The sequence below is a fragment of the Ptychodera flava genome, chromosome 12 (genome assembly GCF_041260155.1).
Source record: "Ptychodera flava strain L36383 chromosome 12, AS_Pfla_20210202, whole genome shotgun sequence".
In the NCBI taxonomy this organism is placed as follows: domain Eukaryota; kingdom Metazoa; phylum Hemichordata; class Enteropneusta; family Ptychoderidae; genus Ptychodera; species Ptychodera flava.
The window spans coordinates 37,595,407-37,622,325 of record NC_091939.1 but is presented as its reverse complement, the minus strand read 5'-3'; the positions used below and the strand labels follow the sequence as shown (position 1 = coordinate 37,622,325).

Sequence of the window (26,919 nt, the reverse complement as noted above, 5' to 3'; positions counted from 1 at the left end):
TGTTTACAGATCTACAGTCACCCTCTACGGAATACGTTGTACCGTCAGAGTTACTAGGCAAAGATGGTTCAGTATGCTCACCGATGACGGGGGCCTGTCCGTTTCTTGGCAACATCCGAGTGCCATTCAGTCATTGTCACTGTAATATAATTTGGTGTAAGGATTTGTTTTATTGTCGCTTGTCAGGGTTGAAATAACGTAATTAATTTAATATGCTGCTGCTGTTCATTTCGACCATTTGTATGGTTATGAATTGACGGACCAATCAGGGACGCACAGTCACGCTATTGTATTCAAACCTTGCCCGGAGATTCACTCCCTTCTCAAACCTTGACATCGGGTTTCTATAAGAACACTAGAAACACACGGTGACTCAATTCTACTGGCAGTTTCATTGTGACGTAGGTCACCTCTGAACCATGCACCACCCTTTTCATACAATTTTACCAATATGTTGGAATGTGAGATCAGTTTAATCTACGATCGAAGCATAGACACTGTCTATGATCGAAGTTAATACATTTCACAATCGTATCGGCGACCATTTATCTCGGAAAACAAATATCTGCAGAACTTCTACAACTGCGGCAACTACCGTCCCCTTTCGAGCTGTTAGGCCTACATGCTATAATAATAATAATAATAATAATAATAATGCATACATGTACAGCACACTGAGCATGACGCTTTACAGGTATGTACGGCATATTTGTGTTTGACAGGCGCTTATCACAAACACTGGATGCAAGCCCACATCAGTGTGCCACATATAGTATTGGTGCAATGTTGTGATTACTGAACACTGCTCTGTCACATGGATCGTGACACCGAAGAATATGTTTTACAGCATCTCGATAGCCATTTGCTACCCCAATTCCTATGCATACATTTGACAGGGCAATAGCATCAAACGAAACGCACTGAAATTCAGTATCAGTTGGTGATAGTGCGTGGTACGAAGTTAACGCTCACACTGCAAATGAGAAATACTGTGAATGAAAACGTACGTCAGGAACAAGTCATAAAATCAGTTAATACAAACCAACGATAAACTAAATCTTAATGAACACGTTTACAACGTGTTTCGCTCCAGAGTCTATGTTCCCTCACGGTACCAGGTATAGCAATGTGTTTCCTCTCTATTGTGCTACCACATGCGAATTGCCCCTAGTAAATTGTTGATTATCTACATTGAAATCTGGTTTGCAGTTTGAACTGGGTATGATTGACAGCGATGTTGAGGTTTTCTGCAACGTCACACTTACTGGTTGGGCGATTGGTTAAAAGTTGTTTTCGGGGCTGGAGTCTTGAAAGAAAATAGTAGGCGGCACTTGTCAGTGATGAGCAGCCAAGGGGAGGAGCGCCAAATATTCGAAGGTTTGATGACGTCACAGTAATTGATCCCTGTTGCTGCGCAACGCATTAAGGTCCAATCAGAAGCAACGGCTTGCCTGTCAATCACTAATGGTTCGCGCCTTTACCAAATAGCGCCAAATGCCCACCCACGACGGGCCAATCCCGGAGTGAAGCCGTGCCGTACCCACGTGTCGCCGTTAGCTCCTCTGCACTCCTTCTTTTTTAGCGGGCTTTAGTAGCTGTAGAAAATGGAGGCCGAAAGCCAGCAAACCTCCTGCTCAGGAACGTCAAACGAGATCCCGAATGACCCAGGGTAAGTGTGAATTCTGTATCAGACTAGAATTGCAAGGTTTGGTGATACTGAGAGTGTGGTGTACTTGCGAAGCTCACTGTAGTGCAGTATGGCCGATGATGGACCGATTAACTCGAGTACAGTAGATGGTTAGTTGACGTTGTGTATTGTAAAGATGGCGTTTGCTAACCCGTACCCTTTCATCTATTTGCAGGAAAATGTTTATAGGAGGTTTAAGCTGGCAGACATCACCAGGTACGTCATTTTCCAATCATTTGGTCTGCTCGTAATGTAACGATTTTTAAGTTGTGCAGGTCATAAGTTGTTCCAGGCAAACTCGTCTACGATACTCATCATGGTGCGTTGTGTTTATGTGTGTCACCACGCTGTGTCCCCAGCTCATGACCTAAAACCCTCAAGTTGTTTTCCCTTCTCTCTTGCTCATCTAGATGGCCTTAGAGAGCACTTTAGTAAGTTTGGCGAGATAAGTGAATGTATGGTTATGAAAGACCCAAGCACAAGGCGTTCTAGGTGAGTAGAATAGCGGCAACAAATCGTCTTACGGCGTTATACATGTGCATTTGTGTCTTCCGTTGTTTGTTTTTGACGATACGTCGCGTTTTCGTTTCATGCGGTGGAATACGTAAGATATTATCACAGTATCGTCTGTACACACTTGTAAACAAAGCACACGAGACTTTTTTTTGATGATATGTCCAACAGCAACATGAGCCGGCCGTTACCCCGATTTGCAGTAACATTGTATCAGTTTTTGAAAGCAGTTTACGGTTAGTACGGCCGTTAACGATACATAATGTTTTCTCTACACAGAGGCTTTGGATTCATTACATTCAGAGATCCCGCCAGCGTAGATAAGGTGTTAGCACAGCATACTCATGAGTTAGACCAAAAGAAGGTCAGTGTTTAGAGTATTTTGAACATCTAGCGTGGGTTGTATTGACCCGTTTGCATCTCCACTTTACAGGTCACAGAGAAAATACACAAATGTTGTGGTAACAATAACGGCATGCACTGAAACCTTAAAAGGCCCCCACACCAAGGACGATAGTGCCAGTGAAGTAATCATACTCGTACTTTTAAGGCTCGTTTTGTGTGGCACTGCGTTGTTCAAACAAACCAGGCGGCCATTTTATTTTAAGTGTGGTTGGGGCAGTTAAAAGGCAGTAGGATTAACGTTTGCATGTTGTGTTTGGATTAACTTAGTGTGTCTGAGTGTGCATTGGTCGTTTGACATCACATGCTATAGCGTTCTACACATAGACTGTACTGTTGGTTCATATGATACGACAAAGCAGTGTGTCGGTATGTGTGGTGATGTCGTCACAACTGAGGCATACCTAGCTTAACTAGAGTTAGCACCAGTCGCAAGTATGGCTGTATTGCTTGTTTGTATCTGTAGATCAAATGAAGCTGTCAAGTATTCAACATTTTTATCAGCGACTAGATTGCTCTTGTACTTTAATTGCTGGTTATGTCATTACCTTACCACTGCCATAGTGTTTGTCAATACAATAAGCTATGTTATCTCTTCTTTATCTGACAGATCGACCCAAAAGTGGCTTTTCCTAAAAGGTCGCAACCCAAGGTATGAATAAATCACTACAGTTTTTCACTATAGTCAATTAAGTTATCCATCATTGTTATGGAAAATTTGTCATATCATTTTTACATTTGCATCACCAGTATCATATAAAGTATTATGCCACTCTGCTTTGAAACACGTTCATCGAATTTTGCTGCAGCAAAAATGTGATCATGACAGAATTGTTTCATTGTAATATTACATGGTGCAATATAGCAGAGGGAAAACTGGTACTCATTCAGATTTGTGCCTTATGTTATTATTGATTACTTCATCATATTTATGAAAATGCAGGTACTAGATAAATGAAACCCTAAAGATCTTACAGGTCAGTTTCCTTTCTGTGTCAAAGAATTGTTGAACTTGTCAGTTTATCATGTGTAAGATCTTTAATAGAAGCCTTACAGATGTCTCAGTAATTTTTTTCAATGCCTTTTGTCTCCTGTGTGGATTATATTTGCACTGTATTGATTCTATGACAGTAAAATACTAAGTGTAATTTTCATATTAATGGATGAACACAAATAGAAGCAGGCATTGTCCTCTTTCATAGTTCACCACAGACAGACTAGAACACAATTCCATTGAAATGGATTTACATATTGCATAAGAGATTTTATGATGCACCACTGCAGTCAGGTAGACTTGTCTGTCAATGTTCCTTAGAACAAAAACCATCATCATGATAAAACCTTTGCGAATCTACATCAGGGGCTGATGTAATTGTCTATTCAGTGTGAAGTTTGCATTGGTATTGCTGTAAACAGCCTCATTACTTGTGTAGCAAATTCTTACAAATCTGTTTTCTGTATGATTCCTGAGTTGTTCATCAATTGTTCCGTCACTGAATGTCAAATTTATGCCAGTTATTGAGTGAAAATAAAATGAATGAGCTTGTCTTTTGCAACATATTAGTTTTGTACATTGGAAGGAGCCATGGATAATTAAAATATGCGCACGGTAAATGCAACTTCTTCACTTAGGGGGCGGTTTGCCTGTATTTTGATTACCATGCGCAAAAAATTGCACTACAGGTTTTTATATTGCAATGTCGTTTTTTTAAATTGCAAAATATTGCTACATTATTTGGCGTGTAACAGGTCAGTGCAGCACTGACACTACACCAGCATTCCTTTGACATACATGTACATGTAGATCATTGCATGTGTAAAATAATGTAACAATAATTTTGGATACTCTGTTTCAATTCATTTCATTCTATTGGTTGTGTTATTGTCAAGTTGGTGCTGAACAAAGATTGATCTTAGACGGGGTGGTGGTAGCTTTTGCGTGATTTCATAGCAATGTAATTACCAAGTGTAGGTATGCTGATACAGAATGAGGCTTGGTTGGATTTTTGCACTTCCAAACTTTCGTTTAGAGGGGAGGGGGTTGAGGTGAAATGCAATCAGTTGTGTTTACCTTGTGCATGTTTCAATTATCCATGGCCCCTTCGAGGTGTTGTCTCAGATGTCACAGTTGATTTTTATCATCAAGTAGTTTGATTTCTAGTTTTGCTTGCTTGTTTCATTTGAGAGTCTGCTACGAGTAAGGTGGTTTGATACTTTGTCCAAAACAATGGCAATTGTTACTGTGCCATGTGAATTGCTAGCAACCATTGTGTTCTTTACAGCCTTGCTAACAGCTTGGTTCATTCAACTCTTCAACAACTGTGCTTTATCAATGAACAAAGTTTTATTGATTTGCCCTTAGCTGAGGATGCCAAGGCAGCCATAATATTTTTGTATCGTAAACCTGACACAAACAACAAATTAGGCTGGAGCTGATCAAGGGAAACTTATTTAAACGCATCAAATCCTTGATTGTCAGGTTTTCAAATGAATTAATGAACATGTGTTTGTTTCAAGTGGTAAAGTAATGCTGATGATATGTAATTTTGGACTAACACTTCTAAGTTACAATTATTGATTGTGAAGTGGATGGCTATTGTTGTGGGTATCATTGTGAAACCTATTACACCAGTGTTATCATATCTTCCATCATAGTGTCTGCTTGAGGGTAAAACAAAATAAGATAAGTCCATTCATGATAGTAGTCCAGTATCACATGATATGTACACATATCAGTGTTCAGTATATTTGCATTCTTTGGATAAATTATTTGTGAAATGACTGTTGATGACATTTGAATGGTAGATTATGCCAAAGCTAGGTAAGCTTTACAAATACCTGGTAAGATAAGTTGCATGTTAGCATTTTATGAATGATTGTGTTTATGTAGTGATTCATTTGTGCAATCATTTGATAAAGGTAAACTGACTTTGAGTACTGTAAAGCAAATTTTTTCCCAAAGTAATTAGTATGGAAACTCTTTAAATCAGTTTCTAGGAATTTTGCTTTCCTGAAATGAGTCATCTGTTTCAGATTTCCATCAAGCCTTGCAGATCTTTTACAATTTTAGTAGGACACTCAGCATTGTATTTTAAATCTCTGTCCTTGTTTGTCTCTTAACAGTTGGTGACAAGGACTAAGAAGATCTTTGTTGGGGGGTTATCGGCCAACACAACAGCTCAAGATATTGAGAAGTATTTTAGCAGCTATGGCAAGGTAATGTGCAATAACTGCTTATTATTCAGTTTCACTGAATATTTTGGAAATGAGTGAAGGAATAGGAATATATTCTTCTTCCTGGAATTCCAGTTAAACATAAATAGAATTAAGATTTCCCCTTTCCAACATACCTTATGAGTGTTCTTAAACCAATTTCCAACCCTACATCATGTAGGACATCAAAGTAGGACCATCTCACCATACCATTTAAACCGTAATTTTCTTGGACAACTCATTATAAAAGAGTTTTTTAACTGTATTGCTATTACAGCTGTATTGCTATTTCAATGACTTCTCTTAACTGCATCTACATATGCAATTGTCTGATATCTAACGACATGTGAGACACATGTCTTCCTATGCTTTGTCCATGCAAGCAAAGTACCCATGTCTTTACATACTGAGTATAGTGGAGTGGTCTTTTTTCATGATATCGATTGTCACCATAATTCAAAAATAACGCTATCTGATGAAACTCAGTGTTTTAAAATATAGCAATATAATTGACTTCACCAGAGAATTTTTAGGAAACATGATTTTTACCCAGGTTTATTGAGAGTTATGTTCAAGGCAGAGAATTGTTCATGAACCTGTCCTGAGACTGTCATAACCTGAACTATAAAGTGATGTATTAGGGCAATTGCTGTCAAGGTATCAAATTGAAATCCACCCCGTTTCTGAAATCAGATATCACATGAGTGCATCTGAAATCAGTTTTATCAAAAGGTACTACATGTACCTTACATAAAGTGGTCATGCCATGAGCTTGGCATATTTTGTCAGGAGTAAATTTAATAAGAAATCTAAGCTATTACTAAATGTGGAGGTAGGATGAACCATGGCATAGATGTAAAATGTCTCTGTCATATTTCAAAAATCTCTGTGATGCAGTTTTAGTGTTGAGAGGCTAGAACAAACGTAAGATAAACAAATGTGGTTTTTTGTTGACACGAAATGATTGGTGCGTGTGAAAGAGTTGAATGTTGGAAAAGAATGAAGCGTATTTAGAAGTTAGAGGTTCCCCTCTGTCAAAATATTTGGCTGAAAAGTTAGGATATCGGCTGGAGGCTAGTCTGACAGTGACCGCTATAGTCACTTGGTGAATGCATATAGTGAAGCACTGTGTCATTTCTTATAAGGTAGGAACACTATAGTCTGGATGAAAATGGCTGATAGGCAGCCATACTGTACTTTTGAAGCAATTCAACCACTCCCAGTTCTTTGCTCTAACATTTGTTCAACTTATAATGAGGTTTTTGGTTTTCTTATGGACAGAATTCTAGAGATGGTAGCATTGTCATCACAGCATGCTGGTTTTAGTGAAAACCTTGTTTGAAGAAGCTCTATAGATTAACATCAACATGAATAGACGTGCCATAGTATTCAAGTGTTAGCTGTAACTAAGCTACTAGTGAACTACAACAAAGCAAATCATGATATTTTATTCAATCCATCTTGGCAGTTTGACAAAAGCTGTGTACAAAATCTGAGAGAAGTGAAAGGGCAAGTCTATTGGTACATGTATGAATGCATGAACATTTGTGAATAGGGAAAAAAACTGCATAAATCATAAGAAGAATCATGGTAGTTCACAAGTGAAGCATGATAACAAATTTGTTGCAAACTACTGTAATTATTCATGGACAAATTAGAGTTAAAAGGACAATGATTTTTTTACTGTAAATGGTATAGTACAGCCCATCTAATGTGACAGAAAATGAAGTATTTTCGGGTATCAGTTACAGTGTTGAATCAAATTTACTCCCAGCAGTTATTGCTGTTCAATGTTCTTCAAATATATCTTATACTGTTCTCAGTAGTCACCTTTGACCTTGCTATCACATGACCCTATGGTGTGACAGTGCAAGCATTGAATAAAGAGCTAAATGATGTACAGCTGACAAAGCTATGCTCTTCACAGCATATATCAGCATCTGTAGTACAGCCACTGTGCTCATCAAAACTACAAGTCCTCGATTACATTTGTCTGTTGAAAATTTTAGCCTTTCAAAAAATGAAATAATTACACAGATGTCTATCATACAAACTAGATATCACATTCAGTGTTTGAAAGGATTCATTCCAACAAGAATTTTCAAAAGTAGGAGCATGGCAACAAGCAAAATGGGTTGATCAAGATTACTTGCGCTCACGCAATTTATTTGTTCTCCAACGTTATTGGATAATAATCACCATAAGAATGTGTATAAATTTTGATCAAAAAAGCATTTTTAATTGAAACATTGACAGATGAAATGCTCAAAAGATATTGCCGGCACTTTTATGGTATTTATACATTGTACAGTATGAAATGCCCTTGTTGAGCTGTGGTGATGAATTTGAACTTGTGGCTCCATATTCCTAGAGTAGAATATAGCAAGAAGAGTTCATTGAAAATTTGTGGTTTCAGGTTGTACACATAGACTATGAAGCAATTCCTTATTATTGATAAGAAAATAAGACAATAGTACATCTAGCATAAATCTTGGTATGGTTGCAGATGTTACAAGTATTTTATTCATTCTTATTTTATTGATGGAATACTTTGATAGACTGTTTGAAGAGTAAAGAAACACAGAGGTATATTTTTGTTAATTATGTGCTTTTAGAAAATTTGAGAGTTCTGAATGTTTGTGTTAGAAAGAAATGACACATGAATGAGGTCTGGTTGGATGGAGTTTCAAAGCATGGAAAGTGAAGGCCTGATGTTGCAAATTTGAACATTCTACAGAGGACAATGTCTGTATAGTAGAATTTAATGATGTAGTAGATGTATGATTGAGCTCAGCTACGGCTTGCAAATGAATCTTAATCCTTAACAATAGTAAAGTAATTAGATGTGAAAGATTGATAATATCTATTGTATATACTTTAATTGGAATCAAATCACAGCAGTGATTGAGGCAGGCTGATAATTAGAATTCTGCTACATCATGAAGGCTATTTAAATACTTGAAAATTAATCATCTGCTCTTACAGTGATGTGAAGAATAAAATCTGTACAGATTATTTCAGAGCAAGTGTCCAGGGAATGATGTAGCACCAAGTGTATTTTCTTCAATTTACATCAAAGAAAGGATGATACTCAAAGCTTTAACGGTTTTGCATTATGTTATCCATGTGTGGTTTTAAATATTGTCCAAAAAAAGAATACTTCATGTCTGAAGCAACAAAAAGACCTTATACAAGTGTTAGAAAACACACAAAAACAAAATATCTGAGGTAACTTTTAACCATTTAGTATACACTACAGAATATTTCCACTATCAAACACTTGAACAAATTTTTTATTGTTTTACTGTTGGTAATGCATCGCTTAGCGTTTTTTAGTGAAACTCAAAAATTTACTGATATTTTTACCCAGTAAATTTTTTCAGCATTCTCACAAAAAGATTCCATGATGGACAAACATTGCAAATGAGAAACAGCTGAGAAATGCCCCCTAGGTTACAATCAAATGTTAAAATCTGTCATGGAATATTTAAGCAAAGACCATCTCAAGCAAGGGGTATACCAGTTCATGACATAAATGCTTGAGTGATAGAAAGTGTTTATTTTGAATGGATTTATCAAAACGGAATAGTGTACCTGTCAACAGTGTGCTTTATTGCTTTTATCATTATGACAATCTACTGAAAATTTGGGCTGACATGTTTGAAAGGTGATTTTTCTCAAACTGAATGCTAGAATTGAGTTTGTGCTCAATATGGACCAAGAAATCTGAATAATGATACAGAAGTTGATTGATATACTGCTCAGCTGACATTTCAATCTGTGTATTTACACTAGTGACTCTAAAATTGTGCATGTACAGGCCATTGTGAATAATGAATATAGTTATGCTATATACTAGCTATAATTTTGCCATTATCACACAGACATAACATAATTGTGGACAGAGAAATGTGACCATACACATTAGGTTAGTTTATAGTTGTCATCTGATTTCACTTCAATGGTATCATAAGAAGAAATCAGTCATAGAATGCAATTATTTTTTGCCAGCAAATATTATTGTAAACAATAGCAGCAGTGTGAGAGAAATAGTTGTTTATTAGTCCCCACGGACACCGTCCGGGGGGACTTATAGGTTTGGTCATGTCCGTGCGTGCGTGCGTGCGTGCGTGCGTGCGTGCGTGCGTGCGTGCGTGTGTGCGTGCGTCCGTCCGTCCGTTCACGCAGATATCTCAGAGATGCCTGGAGCGATTTCATTCAAACTTGGTACAAGGATTACTTCATATGTCATACAGATGCACGTCAATTTGTTTTTTGATACGATCCAATATGGCCGCCAGGTGGCCATTTTATTACGATTTTTTCATGTACAGAGCCATAACTCAGACATGTTTCAACCGATTGTATTCAAAGCTGGTACAAGGACATTGACCAATGTCATAGATATGCACATTAATTTGTTTTGTGATACGATCCAATATGGCCGCCAGGCGGCCATTTTGTTACGATTTTTTCATGTACAGAGCCATAATTCAGGCATATCTCAACCGACTTTATTCAAACTTTGTACAAGGACATTGACCTATGTCATACATATACACGTCGATTTATTTTGTGATACGATTCAATATGGCCGCCAGGCGGCCATTTTATTACGATTTTTTCATGTACAGAGCCATTACTCAGGCATGTTTCAACTGATTTTATTCAAAGTTGGTACAAGGACATTGACCAATGTCATAGATATGCACGTCAATTTGTTTTGTGATACGATTCAAAATGGCCGCCAGACGGCTATTTTATTACGATTTTTTCATGTACAGAGCCATAACTCAGACATGTTTCAACCGATTGTATTCAAAGCTGGTACAAGGACATTGACCAATGTCATAGATATGCACATTAATTTGTTTTGTGATACGATCCAATATGGCCACCAGGCGGCCATTTTGTTACGATTTTTTCATGTACAGAGCCATAACTCAGGCATATCACAACGGATTTTATTCAAACTTGGTACAAGGACATTGACCTATGTCATACATATGCACATTGATTTGTTTTGTGATACGATCCAATATGGCCGACATGTGGCCATTTTATTACGATTTTTTCATGTTCTGAACTACAACTCAGACATGTATCAAGCGAATTTATTCAAAAGTATTTTTATCACAGACCTAATGAAGAGGACTCTATCCTCTCTGAGGACCTGTAAGCAAAGTACCCATTAACAAGTGGGGACTGTGTCATCAACGATGACTTGTTTGATACAAACCTTGATGAAAACACCATGGTGTACATTGTAGGAATACGTTGAAACCCTTTGGTTACTTTGATGTGATGCCAAATAATTCCTTTGTTATTCATCCACTACATCATTTCTTTTAACATTTTACTTATAGAGATGACAATTCTCTTCATTTTGTCTGCTTTCACAGTTCCATCCAACAAATCGTCATCTACATGTTTATATTATGTTCTAAGGCCATTTCTTTCCTTTCATTAACCATTCATATCAAACTGGTACAATCTACCTTAGAGAACAAGAAATCTTTTTCTTAATGTGCCACAATAATATTGTACAACATTAAGACTGGCAAACAAATATTACCAGAGTGAAGTGGTTAGTAAGTCTTCTGTGATCCATTCCTATTTTAACTTCATGACGTACAATGTCTCTGTAAATTTTGTCAAATCAGCCTGAAATTTTAAAAAAAGATTGAACTTGATAAAAGCACAAAGAAAATTCCCAATGAATATAAGTATGTCGCATGATAAAATGTTTACACATGTAATTTTTAGGGCATGGATGATTCCTACTGGTGGATTGTCTATTTCATGTGATTCCATTCAGAAGAACATAGATATTAATATCTGAATTGCTGAACATAGATATTAATATCTGAATTGCTGAAAGGCGATCAAGAACATCTTGATTTTCAGAAATTGACATGTACTGGAGTTTGATGTGCTTATATTGAGTAGTCTTGGTGTGGTCAACATATCGTGTATCTATTTTATGTGACCCATCACCCTCAATCATTTCCTTTTTCTTAGCTTGCTTGTTTTTGCATGTCAAAGACCTCTACCACACTATCCATATATCATATTAACACATACTCTATGTGTATAGGAGGCTGTAAGACTAGCTTTCATATCCAGCAGTAAAGGCATTTATGTTGCTCTGTAATGGGCTCCCACTCTCACTGGCCCCACCACTCCAACATTTCTCAGACATCTGTGTTTGGATTGGCCTGTGTTTGTTGAAGCTTGTGTTTGTGTCTTGTTTACTCCAGATATCCTTGGTTATTCACATTAGTGTATAGGCTTTGTACACTAAATTACAAGATGATAATTTATGTTTTGACTACATTAAGTGAAGATCGTGTGAAAGGTTGTACTTCCCACACTTACGAATCACATGAACATTTCAAGTTCAAAACCAATAACTCTGTACATAAATGCTATATGTCAATGAAAACTTTTGTAATGATGTTGTGTTTATGGTTAGTTAAGAAGAAAAAATGTCTTGAATGAAAAAAGTGAAGTAATGAAAGCTTAGATGTGCTGTCAGTGAGTGTAGATTACAGCCTTGTGACGTCACACAATGGCATGCCATATACACATACTGCTTCTAATATAACACATGTTTGAACTGAATCCAAAAGCAGTTAAAGTGAAAATAGCCATAGGTTGCCTGTTTATGAGTAAAGAGCATCTCATGTTTTGCAGTCTATCTTTAATCTCTCATATTTACCCTGCATTTGATTACGAAAAATTCCTTTGATCTGGCATAGATGCGAAATAACTTGAGATAAAAATATTATGGAATTTATTTTTGGAAGTTTAGAATACTATTTCCATGGTAAAATCATCAATGAAACTGTGTGATAAAATTTGCAAGGAGCCAGTGGAGTAAATCTGCAAAGGTTTTATGAAGTTAGTCGATTGTGAATAATAATAATACTGTTCAAAGTCTTCCACGTAGATAGGAAATTATCATAAACTAATCAAGTAGATTAAATGTAAGGTTTTGTTGGTTGTACCATGATTGATCAATTTATTAGATAGGCAATATATTGGTGAGAATAGATTGACACTCAACTAATGTATCAGTGGTCATAGCTCACAACAATTTAATTCATAATAAGCAGGGTGAATTAATTTCATGGGTTTCTAATGGTCAACTTCTGTACAATTGCTTTGAATGCAATGTTGAACTGTGTTTCAGTTTTTACAAACAATACAAATGCTACTGAAACAGAAACAGCTAAATCTCTCATGGAAACTCCAAAGCATGTAGTTAAAAGGAGCAAGCCTGGAGTGGTCCTGATTTGAACAATCTACAGTCAATTTTATTTCACAATCAAAGCTTTCATCTTTACAGTGACAGTGAAAACAGAAAATACTTGAATACCATTGCTGTTTTTCCCTGAAATGAGATTCATACAGTGTTTCTGTACAATGGCAAAAATTACATCCAACGGTGACAGTGGGGCACCCACAATGATAACAAAAATGTGAATTGCATTTTAATATACTTCAATTTTACTGCATCTTGTCGGCACATGAAAAGCATTCTCTCTTGTGGCAAGAAAATGTACGATGCAAGTGTTTTCAGTGGTAATCACTTCAAAGACTTCTATTCATGGTAGAGGATGGAAATTCATATTGAAACAAAGCCAGGAAAATGCATTGAGTAGTTTGTGTGTTACTCCTACTGTGTATTGATGCATGCTAAATGGAACTACACCATTCCACACGGCAATGCAAAGACAGCTATTTTTATGAAAGAGATGTGATTCATGGCATCTTTTTTATTAAAGCCAAATACAATAATGCCATCTATACACATGTTGTATTTGAATTTGATTCATACTTTTATAATGCAGATGTACACAGCATGCGATGCGTTTTGTTTCCAGATATGAAGCAAAGTAGTATATACACAAGTACAGAGCAATATTAGGATGTAAAATATATGTTTTAAGGTTTGTTGATGTTTTACCAACATTAAAGTTTTGCTATTCAGTTAATGTTGATTTGAATACATGAATGTAAGTTACTGTGTGATATTTAGGTGAGCAATTTAGTCTGGCTCTGAATTTGCCTGTCTTGTGCTCCATATGATTGTGTTGAAATGTTTCAACATTGACATTGCAAATTCAAGGGAAAGTCTATGTAAGTGTGAGAACTGTAAAAGATAGATATGTATAGTAGATGGGTTATAATGCTACTTAACAGTCTCCATGTAATATGACACCTGACAGAGATCGACAGTTGCTCTACTACGCCCATAGTTGTCTCTTGAGTTTGACCTCCATTTTCTCTAAATACTTGAAAAATATTTGTGAAAATGCTCATAATCATGAATGATACATATTTCTGATTTTTGTATTGGTTTGAAAAGAGGAAAACAAGTGTTACAATCCATGTAAATATCAATTGTGTCCGATTCGTGGGAAGATGGCCACTTTTGACTTTGCATCACCGGTATCGGCATTTATCATGAATATTCATGTTTTGCCAGACCCATGGGGTAAAACCATTCACTTTACCATATGTTTGTCTGACCATGTTCATGATTTTTGCAGCTGGCTGTAATTGTATACGTACCATTTTAACACTAGGGGAGAAGAACCATATGATTTTGAGGGTAGGGGGATGGATGGAGGATTTTTTTTGGAAAAAGAGAAAAATATAAAAAATACTGGTAACATAGGAAATATTTGCATTGCTACTACATGTGGGAGAACATATTTTGATGCAGGACTGAGAAGAGACAAAAATTGCTGTCACAGTGAGGGAAAAAATTGCTGCCATACCCATTTCATCCAATCCCCAAATTTACATGTAAGGGTTCCTTCCATTTTCTTCATCACCCTCAGCACAGCCACTTTGCTTACCCTTAGTATGTACATCAGTATTTGCAAGAGATATAAGAGAAGGTATGAAAGCTCTGAAACCACACATGGTAGACAACCAAGGCTTATGTGTCCATCAATTCCTCCTGTAATTTACTGAATTAGGTACCGGTATGTCAGTTGTGTTATTAATATAGTCAATGATTATTCTCACCAATGGTTAACATTCACAGTTTCATCCACAGAGAATTTAAAATTTTTTACACATTCTCACAAACAAAAATACTCCTTCCTGTACAAGTGACCTCCAGTTCTCTGGGTCAGCCTTTATGACCACAAAACCCAAGTCCCTGATTGGACGATATGATCAGCTTGTGTAGATTTAAACCTTGGGTGTGTTCGAGGTCAACTTTCACTTTGCTCAATGCAAAGTTACTGGGACATTTAAGTTACTATGTTACTTACCCATAGCCTAATGACCATTGTCTCTCTCTTGAAAAATCTTTCAATCAGTAAACATGTTTAAATGGCTGTTAACATTTATATGTAGAGATACCCCTGGCTGGAAACCAATCAAAGCCATTTCATATGAGGTAACGAAAGGTTATTTCTACAGCTGTTGTGTTCTCTGCAAAAATGTGGCAAAAATACAAACTTTTGTGGATGAACTGATGAAAATTTGATTATTGGCAAGTGTAATCATAGAGTATGTTTATTAGAGCATCAGTTAACCTAGTTCAGTGAGTATATAGGGGGAATTTTAGAACTGTCTTGCAGAACTGTCGGTAGAAAATGTGTCATTGACCATGTCTAGCTTTGTGAGCTTTCATACCTCCTATTTACATGTATCTATTGCTATCACATAGCCATACACAAAGTGTCTCTGGCTCCAAGAACCCTTCAACTTTACAAATATTTGACACTGTTTAGAAGGATTCTGTGACTTAGAACTGTCTTGCAATGTTTATGCACCTTTTCCATTCAATGTTTAACCGTGACACTGTGATATTTTTCAACTATTTTTCATACAGTCTTGCTGGTATGCATTGGATAACCTTTATTAAATTTTACAATAGGTTTAGTAGAACTTGGTATTTACAATCCCATTTGCCCTAAACTCAGCATACATGTACTTGCTGTTCCATTATCCCAGCATTAGATCGTCAAAACAGTATGAACAACCACACATGGCGTATTGTAACCTGACATGGTATCTTGCAACCACACATGGCATATTGTAACCTGACGTGGTATCTTGCAACCACACATGGCATATTGTAACCTGACATGGTATCTTGCAACCACACACGGCATATTGTAACCTGACGTGGTATCTTGCAACCACACATGGCATATTGTAACCTGACATGGTATCTTGCAACCACACAAGGCATATTGTAACCTGACGTGGTATCTTGCAACCACACACGGCATATTGTAACCTGACGTGGTATCTTGCAACCACACATGGCATATTGTAACCTGACATGGTATCTTGCAACCACACATGGCATATTGTAACCTGACGTGGTATCTTGCAACCACACATTGCATATTGTAACCTGACATGGTATCTTGCCACCACACATGGCATATTGTAACCTGACATGGTATCTTGCAACCGCACATGGCATATTGTAACCTGACGTGGTATCTTGCAACCACACATGGCATATTGTAACCTGACATGGTATCTTGCAACCACACATGGCATATTATAACCTGACATGGTATCTTGCAACCACACATGGCATATTGTAACCTGACATGGTATCTTGCAACCACACACGGCATATTGTAACCTGACGTGGTATCTTGCAACCACACATTGCATATTGTAACCTGACATGGTATCTTGCCACCACACATGGCATATTGTAACCTGACATGGTATCTTGCCACCACACATGGCATATTGTAACCTGACATGGTATCTTGCAACCACACATGGCATATTGTAACCTGACGTGGTATCTTGCAACCACACATGGCATATTGTAACCTGACATGGTATCTTGCAACCACACATGGCATATTATAACCTGACATGGTATCTTGCAACCACACACGGCATATTGTAACCTGACATGGTATCTTGCAACCACACATGGCATATTGTAACCTGACATGGTATCTTGCAACCACACATGGCATATTATAACCTGACATGGTATCTTGCAACCACACATGGCATATTGTAACCTGACATGGTATCTTGCAACCACACATGGCATATTGTAACCTGACATGGTATCTTGCAACCACACACCTGATGTGGTATATTGCAACCACACATGGCATATTGTAACCTGACGTGGTATCTTGCAACCACACACGGCATATTGTAACCTGACATGGTATCTTGCAACCACACACCTGACATGGTATCTTGCAACCACACATGGCATATTGTAACCTGACGTGGTATCTTGCAACCACACATGGCATATTGTAACCTGACATGGTATCTTGCAACCACACATGGCATATTGTAACCTGACGTGGTATCTTGCAACCACACATGGCATATTGTAACCTGACATGGTATCTTGCAACCACACATGGCATATTGTAACCTGACGTGGTATCTTGCAACCACACACGGCATATTGTAACCTGACGTGGAGGATGAAGTAACCTAGCAACTCCATATAATGCTTAGCAATCCCTACACATCTGGCAACCCAGTTCTGTTTTACAGACCCCCTTTGAGAGTCTAACGAACCTGAGGCCTTGCAAACCTTAAAGATCCTGTAGAATTAAGCCAACCGTCTGAATTGTCACATTAAGTATATACTCTTCAGAACATTTCCCACAGTTGAATTTCTTAAGAATGTAGCTTCCACTTACAAGATAAAATAAGTGCTGAGGGAAGGAAAGTGATAGGATGATAATATTAGTATGAGAGAGATTGAGATTTTGACAATGTTAGCACTTAAGCTTGCTGGCTCCAGTCAGGTCTTTGTGTAAAGCCTGGAGAATTCAGAATATACACATTGCTATGGTTTTGCAGCCATTGTTTCTGTGGTGGAAGGCAAATGGATGTCTGCAAGATACTTTTGCTTTGAATGACGTAAATGGCAGTATGTTGACATTCCTTTCTGTAGTGGTTAACTGAGAGGCCTAGGTGTGCTAAGCTGCTTCCAATGCATGCAAATTAAAGTGTCCATGTGGTCAATGACATGTCCTACTTGGTAAAAGACTATGCAGTGAATAGGCCTATTCATTTTATGTCCGGTACTGCATGAGGACAATGGTTAATTTCCCCTTAAGCAAGTAGTTCCCTATAACTGTTCTTTGGGAGACAGAGAGAGCATGGCCATCTCTCCTGTGTTGGTATGCAGCTTGTAGATCCCTGTAGCTGCTATCAACATGTTTGTAAGTACTTGCAAGGCGATGAGTCATCGCTGCCTCAATAAATACTTGATCAGTGATCTATGTACCAGTGACCACAAACATCATTTGGACTCGCCACATAACACTCATGCTGTCTCCATTTCATTGAATGATGACATAAAATACAAATTGATCAATTTTGACAAAAAACCATGTGACTAGCATTGATTCTGTTTATTCATCTTTCACATATGTCTTCAGTGTGTAGGTTAATCACACTATATCCAGATTTCTTGTAAAATACCACAATATCAACCAACATCAGCGTTGTTTAACTCCAATTTCTGTCTAAATCTCAATTCTATCTGGCATACCATTCAAGGTGGGCTGCATTTACCTGATGTTTGTATAGACCAGCTGGTTGTTAATTAATAGCTTCTACTGGCCCAATTGTGCAATAGATATTTTCGGTCGTGTTCTGTTTGGATTATTTCATTCAGATTCCTTCAGGCAGTGATGAAATAAGTAATGTTAGTCCTGTCATATTTTTAGCTTCCGTGTCAGCGACATTGGAGTTATTCAGATTGGTTGATTGTCTGTCATTGCCTTATGTCAATCGTTGTACTTCTTATCTGACTCCGCTGCCCAGAAATCTTTCATATTTGGTATACAAGTCAGTCATGATGAGTGATTTTGGATTGTCCAAAATAGTGATGAATTTTCCTATTCAAATCTATTAAGCTTGTTTTCCCTATTTTTGGTCAAAAAATGTTTCCTCTGTACCACTGGTCAAACAGCTTTGCAATTCAACATGCAGCTTCTCAGTGATTTCCTTGTAAAGTTAGCCTAAAAAATAGCACAAAATTTGCATATTTTCATGTTTTAAGATTTTTTCTCATATTTTACTCAATTTTCTGCATTTTTTCTGTAACTATTTGTTCAGTAGTAATCAAATTTGGTTTTTCAAGTCCCAAGGTTTGACCTCACCCAGTTTTGTCCAAATGGTGATGAAATTTGCATATGACATCTTCAAGGCTAGTTTTCTCATTTTTTAATCCAAAACATACATTGAAACCCAATTGACCAATATGTACCTTCTCATGGATACACTAATTAATCTTTCAGTCAAAATCACAACCATATTATCTGGTATTAGACATTAGAAATTAGACGTTTCTGCATTTTCCCAGTGCAAAATTCAGTATCCTATGAGAAAATAGTCACAGATTAATCAAAGACTATATTGGCCACTAGATCACTCGTGATCACTTTTGGGTATAACTTTAAAAAATAAATTTCTCATCCTGAAGGTATGACCTGATTCAGATTTGTTCACATTGCTATAAAATAGCATAAGAATATATTTTCATTCTTGTCCAAAACTTATTTGATTCAAATCTTTGTCTTTTTTTCAAGATCTTAAGCAGCACCCATGTCAGACTGGTCTATACTATAAATATGTATTCCAAAAGAGAAAATGCTAACATTTTTTCAGAAATTTTCCTAATACCCTAGTTGCCGTAAAAAGGCGAGTACGCTTGAAAAAAGCTCTTCCTTTTCTATGCTGTTACATCTAATTGCAATGTACAAACATTTTATTCTGTCAGGAAAGCTGCTCAAGGCATGAAATTTGTTGAAATTTATAACCACGCAGAATAAATATGATTAATATCTTAAATGTTTTGCTGTGGTTTGTGAGGATCTTTATTATACCACTCATTGACTCTCTCAAGGTCAGACCCTTCCCTGACCTTGCTCAACAAAAGTTCATGTCCAAGCTCTGAAGAATGATACTTCATTTTGAGAGTAATTGTGACCGCACTGTCAGTAACATGGCAAATGTGATCATGTTGCAGTTGGGTTTCCTTTCAGTGTTTTCTGTTCATGTTCGTAAAACTGTATCCACAAATACTCAGAAATAAATAACCAGCAACTAGCATTCTACCTAGCTCCCATTACAGACTTACCTGATATAAAATACTCCATCACATGTTTATATTTGTATTAAATAACTGATTATAATTATAACTCTGTCATTTGACCATGATACCATAAAATTTCCTTAAAAATTTGCCATATTCTTTCTTCTATTCAGTTTTAAAATTTCCGTGAAATGCAAACAGTCTATACATGATAATAACTATCCATAAATAACATTTGTTATTGATTGGTTTAACATTTATGTTTGAATTCAAACACTGTTAGTCATACCAGTATTTTATATATGTTACTTGTTATAATTAAATAGCACAAGAGTTCTAGGCTGTGTACCATTTTGTTTTGTTTAATATTCCATGTCCCATAGGTTAAACAACCAATGCTGAACAGCTACAGAAGGGGTATAGGTACAAGAAAAATAGCACCAGAAAATGTTGGCATATGTTAAGATCAATTTCTGGAGAATTCAGAGTGCCTTGTGTAATCTGACAAATGATTGAATAAAAAATTTGGAAAGAATATTGAAATGATGTCAGTCGTCCGCTGTCACCTACCTGACTGAACATTTGAAGAATACATATAAATGATATAATATCACATTATTAGATGTACAATTTGAATTTTAATGTGCGTCCTTTTTAAAAAAAGTTAAGGTAGGTTTATATTTGCAAGTGATGACCACTTAGTTTTATTCTCATGAATTGCCATTCTTTACTTAAGTATTTTATCAGATTTTCTCAGATGATGTCGTGTGTTTTTGTTGCTGAAAGTGGTATTCCACTTTGATGTCAGTGTCTGTTCCAAGACACGGGTATTACACACAAAATAGAATAGTCTACACATATTGACAGATATCTTAAATGGCAAATGTGAGATAAGTGAAACAGGTGCTTTAGGCAATTTTAAAATAGGCAATCTACCATGTGTAGGCATTTCAAAGTGGTTGGTCTTGAAATGTGTGTTCCTGCGTTCTCTATTGTGTTACTGATGCTGCATGCAAAATCACTTTGTTTGATGCTTTGTTCAAGGCAATGGAGCAGGGTTTTTGCAGGGCAGGCAACAAACCCCAGGGTGTCTGCAGAATTCATCAAGGTTTCAGCACTGCATGGCCTTGCTTTTAATGTTGTGATCAACCAACAATACATGCTAACAAAGCAGACCAACGTGTGTAGCAAAGCAAAGCAGCAACCACAGAAATGCAGTACCTTTGTCAAAGCATTTGCTTGGCCATAATTAACAAAAGGCTGTACATCAATGTTTGTACAATGAGACAAAACTGGGTGTACTGTCTGTCTGTGATCTGACCTTGTTAGAACACTATGCCAGGATTCAGACTTTATGACTGGCTCCATTTGATATTTTAGGTATGTGTGAAAGATGCAAACAAGTCTCAAAATTTGTTAGTAAACTTTAAAGGTTCTCAGAGCTTGAATTCTGTGAGTTCAAGTTCCTAACTAACACTACTTGATTGGGTTTTATGTGTCTAATGTAACTTCTATACATGGTAACAATTTGTCCTCTGACCATAGCATATAGCAATGGTAACCATGGCAATGTATAATACTTTGTGTAATTACTAGCAACCAGTTCATCGTTTATCTCCAGGATGTCCGTTTCTACATCAGAAAATAAGAAGTACCGTTATATGTATGCGCATTGCTGGTATGGAGCTCTACTAAATCAGAGTATATCTGTTATATTGTAACAGAGCTGCTTGAGATAGTGTGTTTGCTTGGCTAGGATAGGGAGTGCTATTTGAATGACAGTACTGCAAGGAATTGTGGGTATCAAAGCAAGCTACACCAACTACTAATTTGAAGAATAGCTTGACAAGCAGCATGTGAGGGTTCAAGAGGTCACTCAATGAAATAGACATACCACTAACCACATTTCATTTAATTAGTTTTCAACCTAATTAGTGAAATAAGACACTGGAAAATGTGGGAGCTTACCATGATGTAAAGTTTATTGTTAGTACTGAACTATAATCAACTCTCTAAGCTCTGAACACTAGCAAATACATTCCCTACAAATTTTAAGTTGAGCTTCTTTGAGTTAGGCTACTGAGTAATATCAATCTTTCCACCAAATTATATCAGACACCGTCATAGTTGGTCCAGTCTTGAAACTGCAGGTCATGTGACCACTTCTGAAATTTTATGCAGTGATTTTCCAGCTAACACATTTGCAAGGTAAATATTGTTGTTTGATAGGAACGAGTGAGTTGGGGAAAGTGGTATAGTAACATCATTCTCTGAGTACATTGTTCCTACATTCAAAGAAACAGTGCGGGTATACCCATACTGGGAAAACAAGAGTGTGATAAAAGAAGCATTTTGAATATCTGTGACACTGACAAATTAGCATCCCAGCAAAAACCCAAACCAGTCTGAATGTTCCTTTGGTGAACACTGTGTGATGGCATAGCTGGTGATACAATGGACGATTTGATTGCATATGGTGTTCATGGTTTAGAAACTGTTGCACATTCATCTGTGGTCACTTCATATGAGAAAACATTTATCAACAATACAATTGCATCAAAATTTTGTCTCAGAACTCTTTCATAAATTACTGTGGAAGGAAAATAAATCAAAATAATAAAACAAATTTTTCTCATAATGGAAAAATTGCTGCTTAAGTACATGTATTTGAAATTTTACCTTGTTTTCTACATTGAGAAAGTCTGATGAAAAAATGAACTGCTCGGCTTTTCAACAAAGGCATCAAATTTCCTGTATGGTAATTTTATTAATTGACAATCTGAAAAGTAATTGATAAATTGTTTGATAATTTGATAAAATGGAAGTGAGCCATTGTATCACGTATTATGTCGATATTAATATGTAAATTGCTAGAAAATTCTAAACATTGCAATATTAATGCAATCCATGGCAGTTTTACAGGGTTTTGATTTCACTTGTTGTGACATGATTGTAGGTTTTAGAGCTTTATGTTTCTGTTTTGTCTCTGTCTCATTGATTTCTAAGAATCCTCTAGTTATTTCAACCATATATATATATATATATATATATATATATATATATATATATATATATATATATATATATATATATATATATATATATATATATATATTCTCGCAGTATTCAAAATGAGTGATGTCATCAAAGACGAAGGTATCCCCAATATAGCGGCAGTATCCCCAATATAGCGGCATCCTTAAGAGAAACTGTGCTTGTGTAAAGAAAGTGAGTCTTTAATAATGTGACACAGGTGAGGAATACCGGGAGATTATGTCTTTATCAAATGCATAGACTCACTTATTTTATTCAAAATAAAATAAACTTTCCAGTGAGCTGTAATTTGAATCAGTTTTACGTCAGTATGGCGGATGAAGTTGATTGGCTCAAAGCTGATTCAGTTTACTCCTATCAATGTATCAAAGTTGTACTGTAATACTTCAAACTGCCTTGTAATGTTATTGACAATTGTACAGTATTGGTCAGTGACAGTTGTACTATATTGGTCAATGACAGTCATACAGTATAGATCAATACAGTCGTACTGTGTTGGTCATTGACAACAGGACAGTATTGGTCAATGACAGTTGTTCAGTACTGGCCAGCGACAGTTGTACTATATTGGTCAATGGCAGTTATACAGTACAATACAGTCGTACTGAGTTGGACATTGACAATTGTACAGTATTGATCAATGATAGTTAAACAGTATTGATCAGTGACAGCCGTACTGTGTTGGTCATTGACAACTGGACAGTATTGGTCAATGACAGTTATACAGTATTGGTCAATGACAGTTATACATATTGATCTATGCCAGTTGTACAGTATTGGTCACTGATAGTGGTACAGTATTGATCAATGATTGTTGGCTGGATGAAAAACAAGAGGTGGATGCATTATTATATATTTTTTGATATCGATAAATAAAATATAATCAGTTCTGAGTTGATGATCATTGTTGAAGATGAAAAGCCAAGGATGCTTGCTACATGTATTTGTTGGCAAATGTTGCAAAGATGATGAAGTGTGCGTGATTTGAATATTCAGATATCTACTGAACCCAAAGAAGAGAATAGGAGTTGCTTTGTAACTTGTCAACATGGTTTATGACATTGAAATTCACTCTTCAATTTGTAAGTATGAAGTATTGATATGAAGCATGTCAAAGAAATGATAAGTTTTAGCGTAGATGATAAATAATAACATAAGGTGTGAAAAAGGAAGGATTGAAATAGCTTTCTATTTTGTTCTTTAATCATAATGAGAACATGTTGTATTTAATTTGTCAGGCAGATGTGAGCTGATTGATCCTTTTCAATTAAGAAATGAAATGCTTCCAATTCATGTTTTGTTGATGATCTTGATGCAATTAAAATTAAATCAACTATTGTTTTACTTCGTTCTCATACTGATGAATACCTTTGTGTTGATTCTTTAATAGTCACACTGTCCATGTCATTTTTCAGTGAAGTCCTAGCTGGGGATACCATATCTGTAAAAAGCCATTATTAATGGAAATTAAATTGGTTGATATATAATATTGGAAAAAAAGCATCAACTGAAGGGAGATTGAGTTGAAAACAATCAATCATTATCAACTGAAATAAAAGGGTTTGTCACCTATATTTTCCCTGCCAAAATCTTTAATTCCTAGTATTGCAACTACCATGAATTGAAAATGTCCCCATTATAAATGTAGAATAACCTTATCTCCAATTATGAATGTATTGTTTGAAGTAGATATTGATATGTGGGCTGACAGGGATGTTGATTGATCTGTAAGGTAGATGTTGTACAGTGACATATCCACTGTCATCACATCCACTCATAGGTTCAACATTATCTGATGTGTATATTTGTCTGTCAATGTTGACCCTTCTCCAGGACAACCTGCTTTGTTATTGCTTGGTATGCTGTGGCTTCTAGCAAATTCTTGGCTGATCCAATTAAGGACTGCAAGCTTTGTTTTTATCCTGCTGTTACATAGAGATTGCATTCTTGTAGAGGCTTGTCCTACAATGGACACTTGGTAGCACATGTATAGAGGCTTTCTTTTTATTGTATATTGGATTCACATTATTAGGTTTAGAACACTGCAATAGGATGTGTTGGGTGTTTGCCAGCAAAAACAAGCTACCAGCTCTCATGTTAATAACAGTTATGTTGAATATAGCATGGGAATCTTTCAGAGTTGAAGGCTCCTCTCAATGCTCAATAGAAACCCCTGTGAGTACAAAGATAGTGCTACTCATTGTGTAGCAAAACAACTGAAGGTGAAAAGCAAAATTATTCTATTTTATTGGTCCTAACCCAGCTAAGAGGTCCATAAATGAACAGTATGCAGTGTCATGGAGGTTATGAGAATCAGGCTGTTTAATGTGGAAACAGATTGGTGGCGGGAACTGACCAAACACGTTCACAGATGAAAGTAAGGTTGAAAGGCTAACTGGATGTCGGCGGTTTAGACTGTCTGAGTTGAGTTTTGGTTTCCCACACTTGAACAGTTTGCATGCATATGAATAGACATACAATTCAAATCAATAAAAACATGGCAGCAAGCTGTAAACACGTCAGCCATTCATTCAACAGTCAATGGAAGCCCAGTGAAAGGACTCACCTCCTGTGTTTGTCTAAAGTTCTCACCAATGAAAAGATATGCATTATGCTCTTAAGTCCTTAAAGCAACAAATGTATTCCGTTGCTATGATCACATGATTCTCAACTGTTTTTATGCAATTAATCCTCAGTGAAATGAACATGATGTCATACAAGTTTGAAATGGACATAAAGATTTAGAATTTGTGTTCAAACTATGTTTCCCTCTCACTTAAAAATCTCTGCTTTCCTTTCTTCCAATTATTTTTATCAATGGATCACTTTTAAAACTCACAGACTGCAGTTGGTCCTTCCACAAAAGGACCATGCTCTTATAATCTATTTTTTATTTATGAGAAAGAATTAAATATGGCTTTGTTTCACCTGCAAATCCAACATTTATCCTGCCAAGTTTAAATTTCACCATCAGGGTCAAATTGACTAAAACCAGAGATATAACATATCCCATGTGTTGCATTTTAACTAAAACTCGAACATTTTAAAAGAGCCCCATAAAAAAAGAAAGAAAAAAACCAACCAACAAACAAAAAACAAAACAAAAGAAAAACATGATTTTTACTAACATGACCCTCCACAACATAGCATACTATGTAGATGATTTAATGTGTAGGTTTGGCTCAATACTGTATTTTACTGGTTGGGCAGACGGGAAAGTGACAGGTCCGGCAGAACAAGGGTTAAACACGCTATCTTTTACTGAAAGTATTTCTTATTGTTGATACACACATGCAAGTACAGTGGAATGGCTTGCTCTGACAATTAATCCATACTTGCATGGAAATGAGTGAAAATAGTATTTAATTTCATTGTGTAACTTCAACAATACAGTTTGTAGCCATTTCTACATTAGATGAATTGAAAGTTTTCTTTGACTCCGGTAGTTGCTATTCCTTCTACATGTATTACAGGGCAGGCGTGGCTTAAGCTTTTAATCTCTGTATACAATGTTTCCTGCATCTATTTATTTTTGAATATGGTGCCGTACATGTATTTCAATACATGTGTATCTAAAACTGAGATATGAAAAAGGGAGTTTTAACAAAGAATTCATGCAGAGTACATAGTTAATATGGGATAATGGTTGAATAGTACCCGTTTCTCCGAAATTCAATCAGATTTATTGAAAAATTACCAAAGACAGATTCTGATGCCAATTCTATAATAAAATGTTTAATACCAATGAAACTGTCAATGATAATGGCACCTGTTATCTGATGGAGACTGTTCTGATCTCAGAGATGAGTGAAAACATTTCTGATAATGGCCCTCCAGAGCCAAATTATGTAATGTGTCTTTTCAATGTGGGACAAAGTTTACTGAAGTAGAGTAAACTTTGACTTCAATAATAGGTATTTAGTGTTGTCTTTCCATTATTTCATGTTTTGCAATGTAATGCACC

The 26,919-nt window shown here is 36.4% G+C and overlaps 1 protein-coding gene across 50 annotated transcripts in view; it reads left to right on the top strand.

Annotated features, from left to right (window-relative positions):
- Positions 1-1,467: 1,467 nt before the first annotated feature.
- LOC139145784 (RNA-binding protein Musashi homolog 2-like) overlaps positions 1,468-26,919 on the top strand; it is a 118,588-nt gene continuing 93,136 nt past the window's right edge. For all 50 annotated transcript variants that reach the window (XM_070717113.1, XM_070717116.1, XM_070717106.1 and 47 more), the window contains exons 1-6: positions 1,468-1,669; positions 1,863-1,903; positions 2,098-2,179; positions 2,480-2,564; positions 3,213-3,254; positions 5,726-5,818. In XM_070717113.1, the coding sequence (XP_070573214.1) occupies positions 1,605-1,669; positions 1,863-1,903; positions 2,098-2,179; positions 2,480-2,564; positions 3,213-3,254; positions 5,726-5,818 (408 nt within the window). In that variant the 5' untranslated portion in view covers positions 1,468-1,604. The remainder of the gene's footprint in view (positions 1,670-1,862; positions 1,904-2,097; positions 2,180-2,479; positions 2,565-3,212; positions 3,255-5,725; positions 5,819-26,919) is intronic.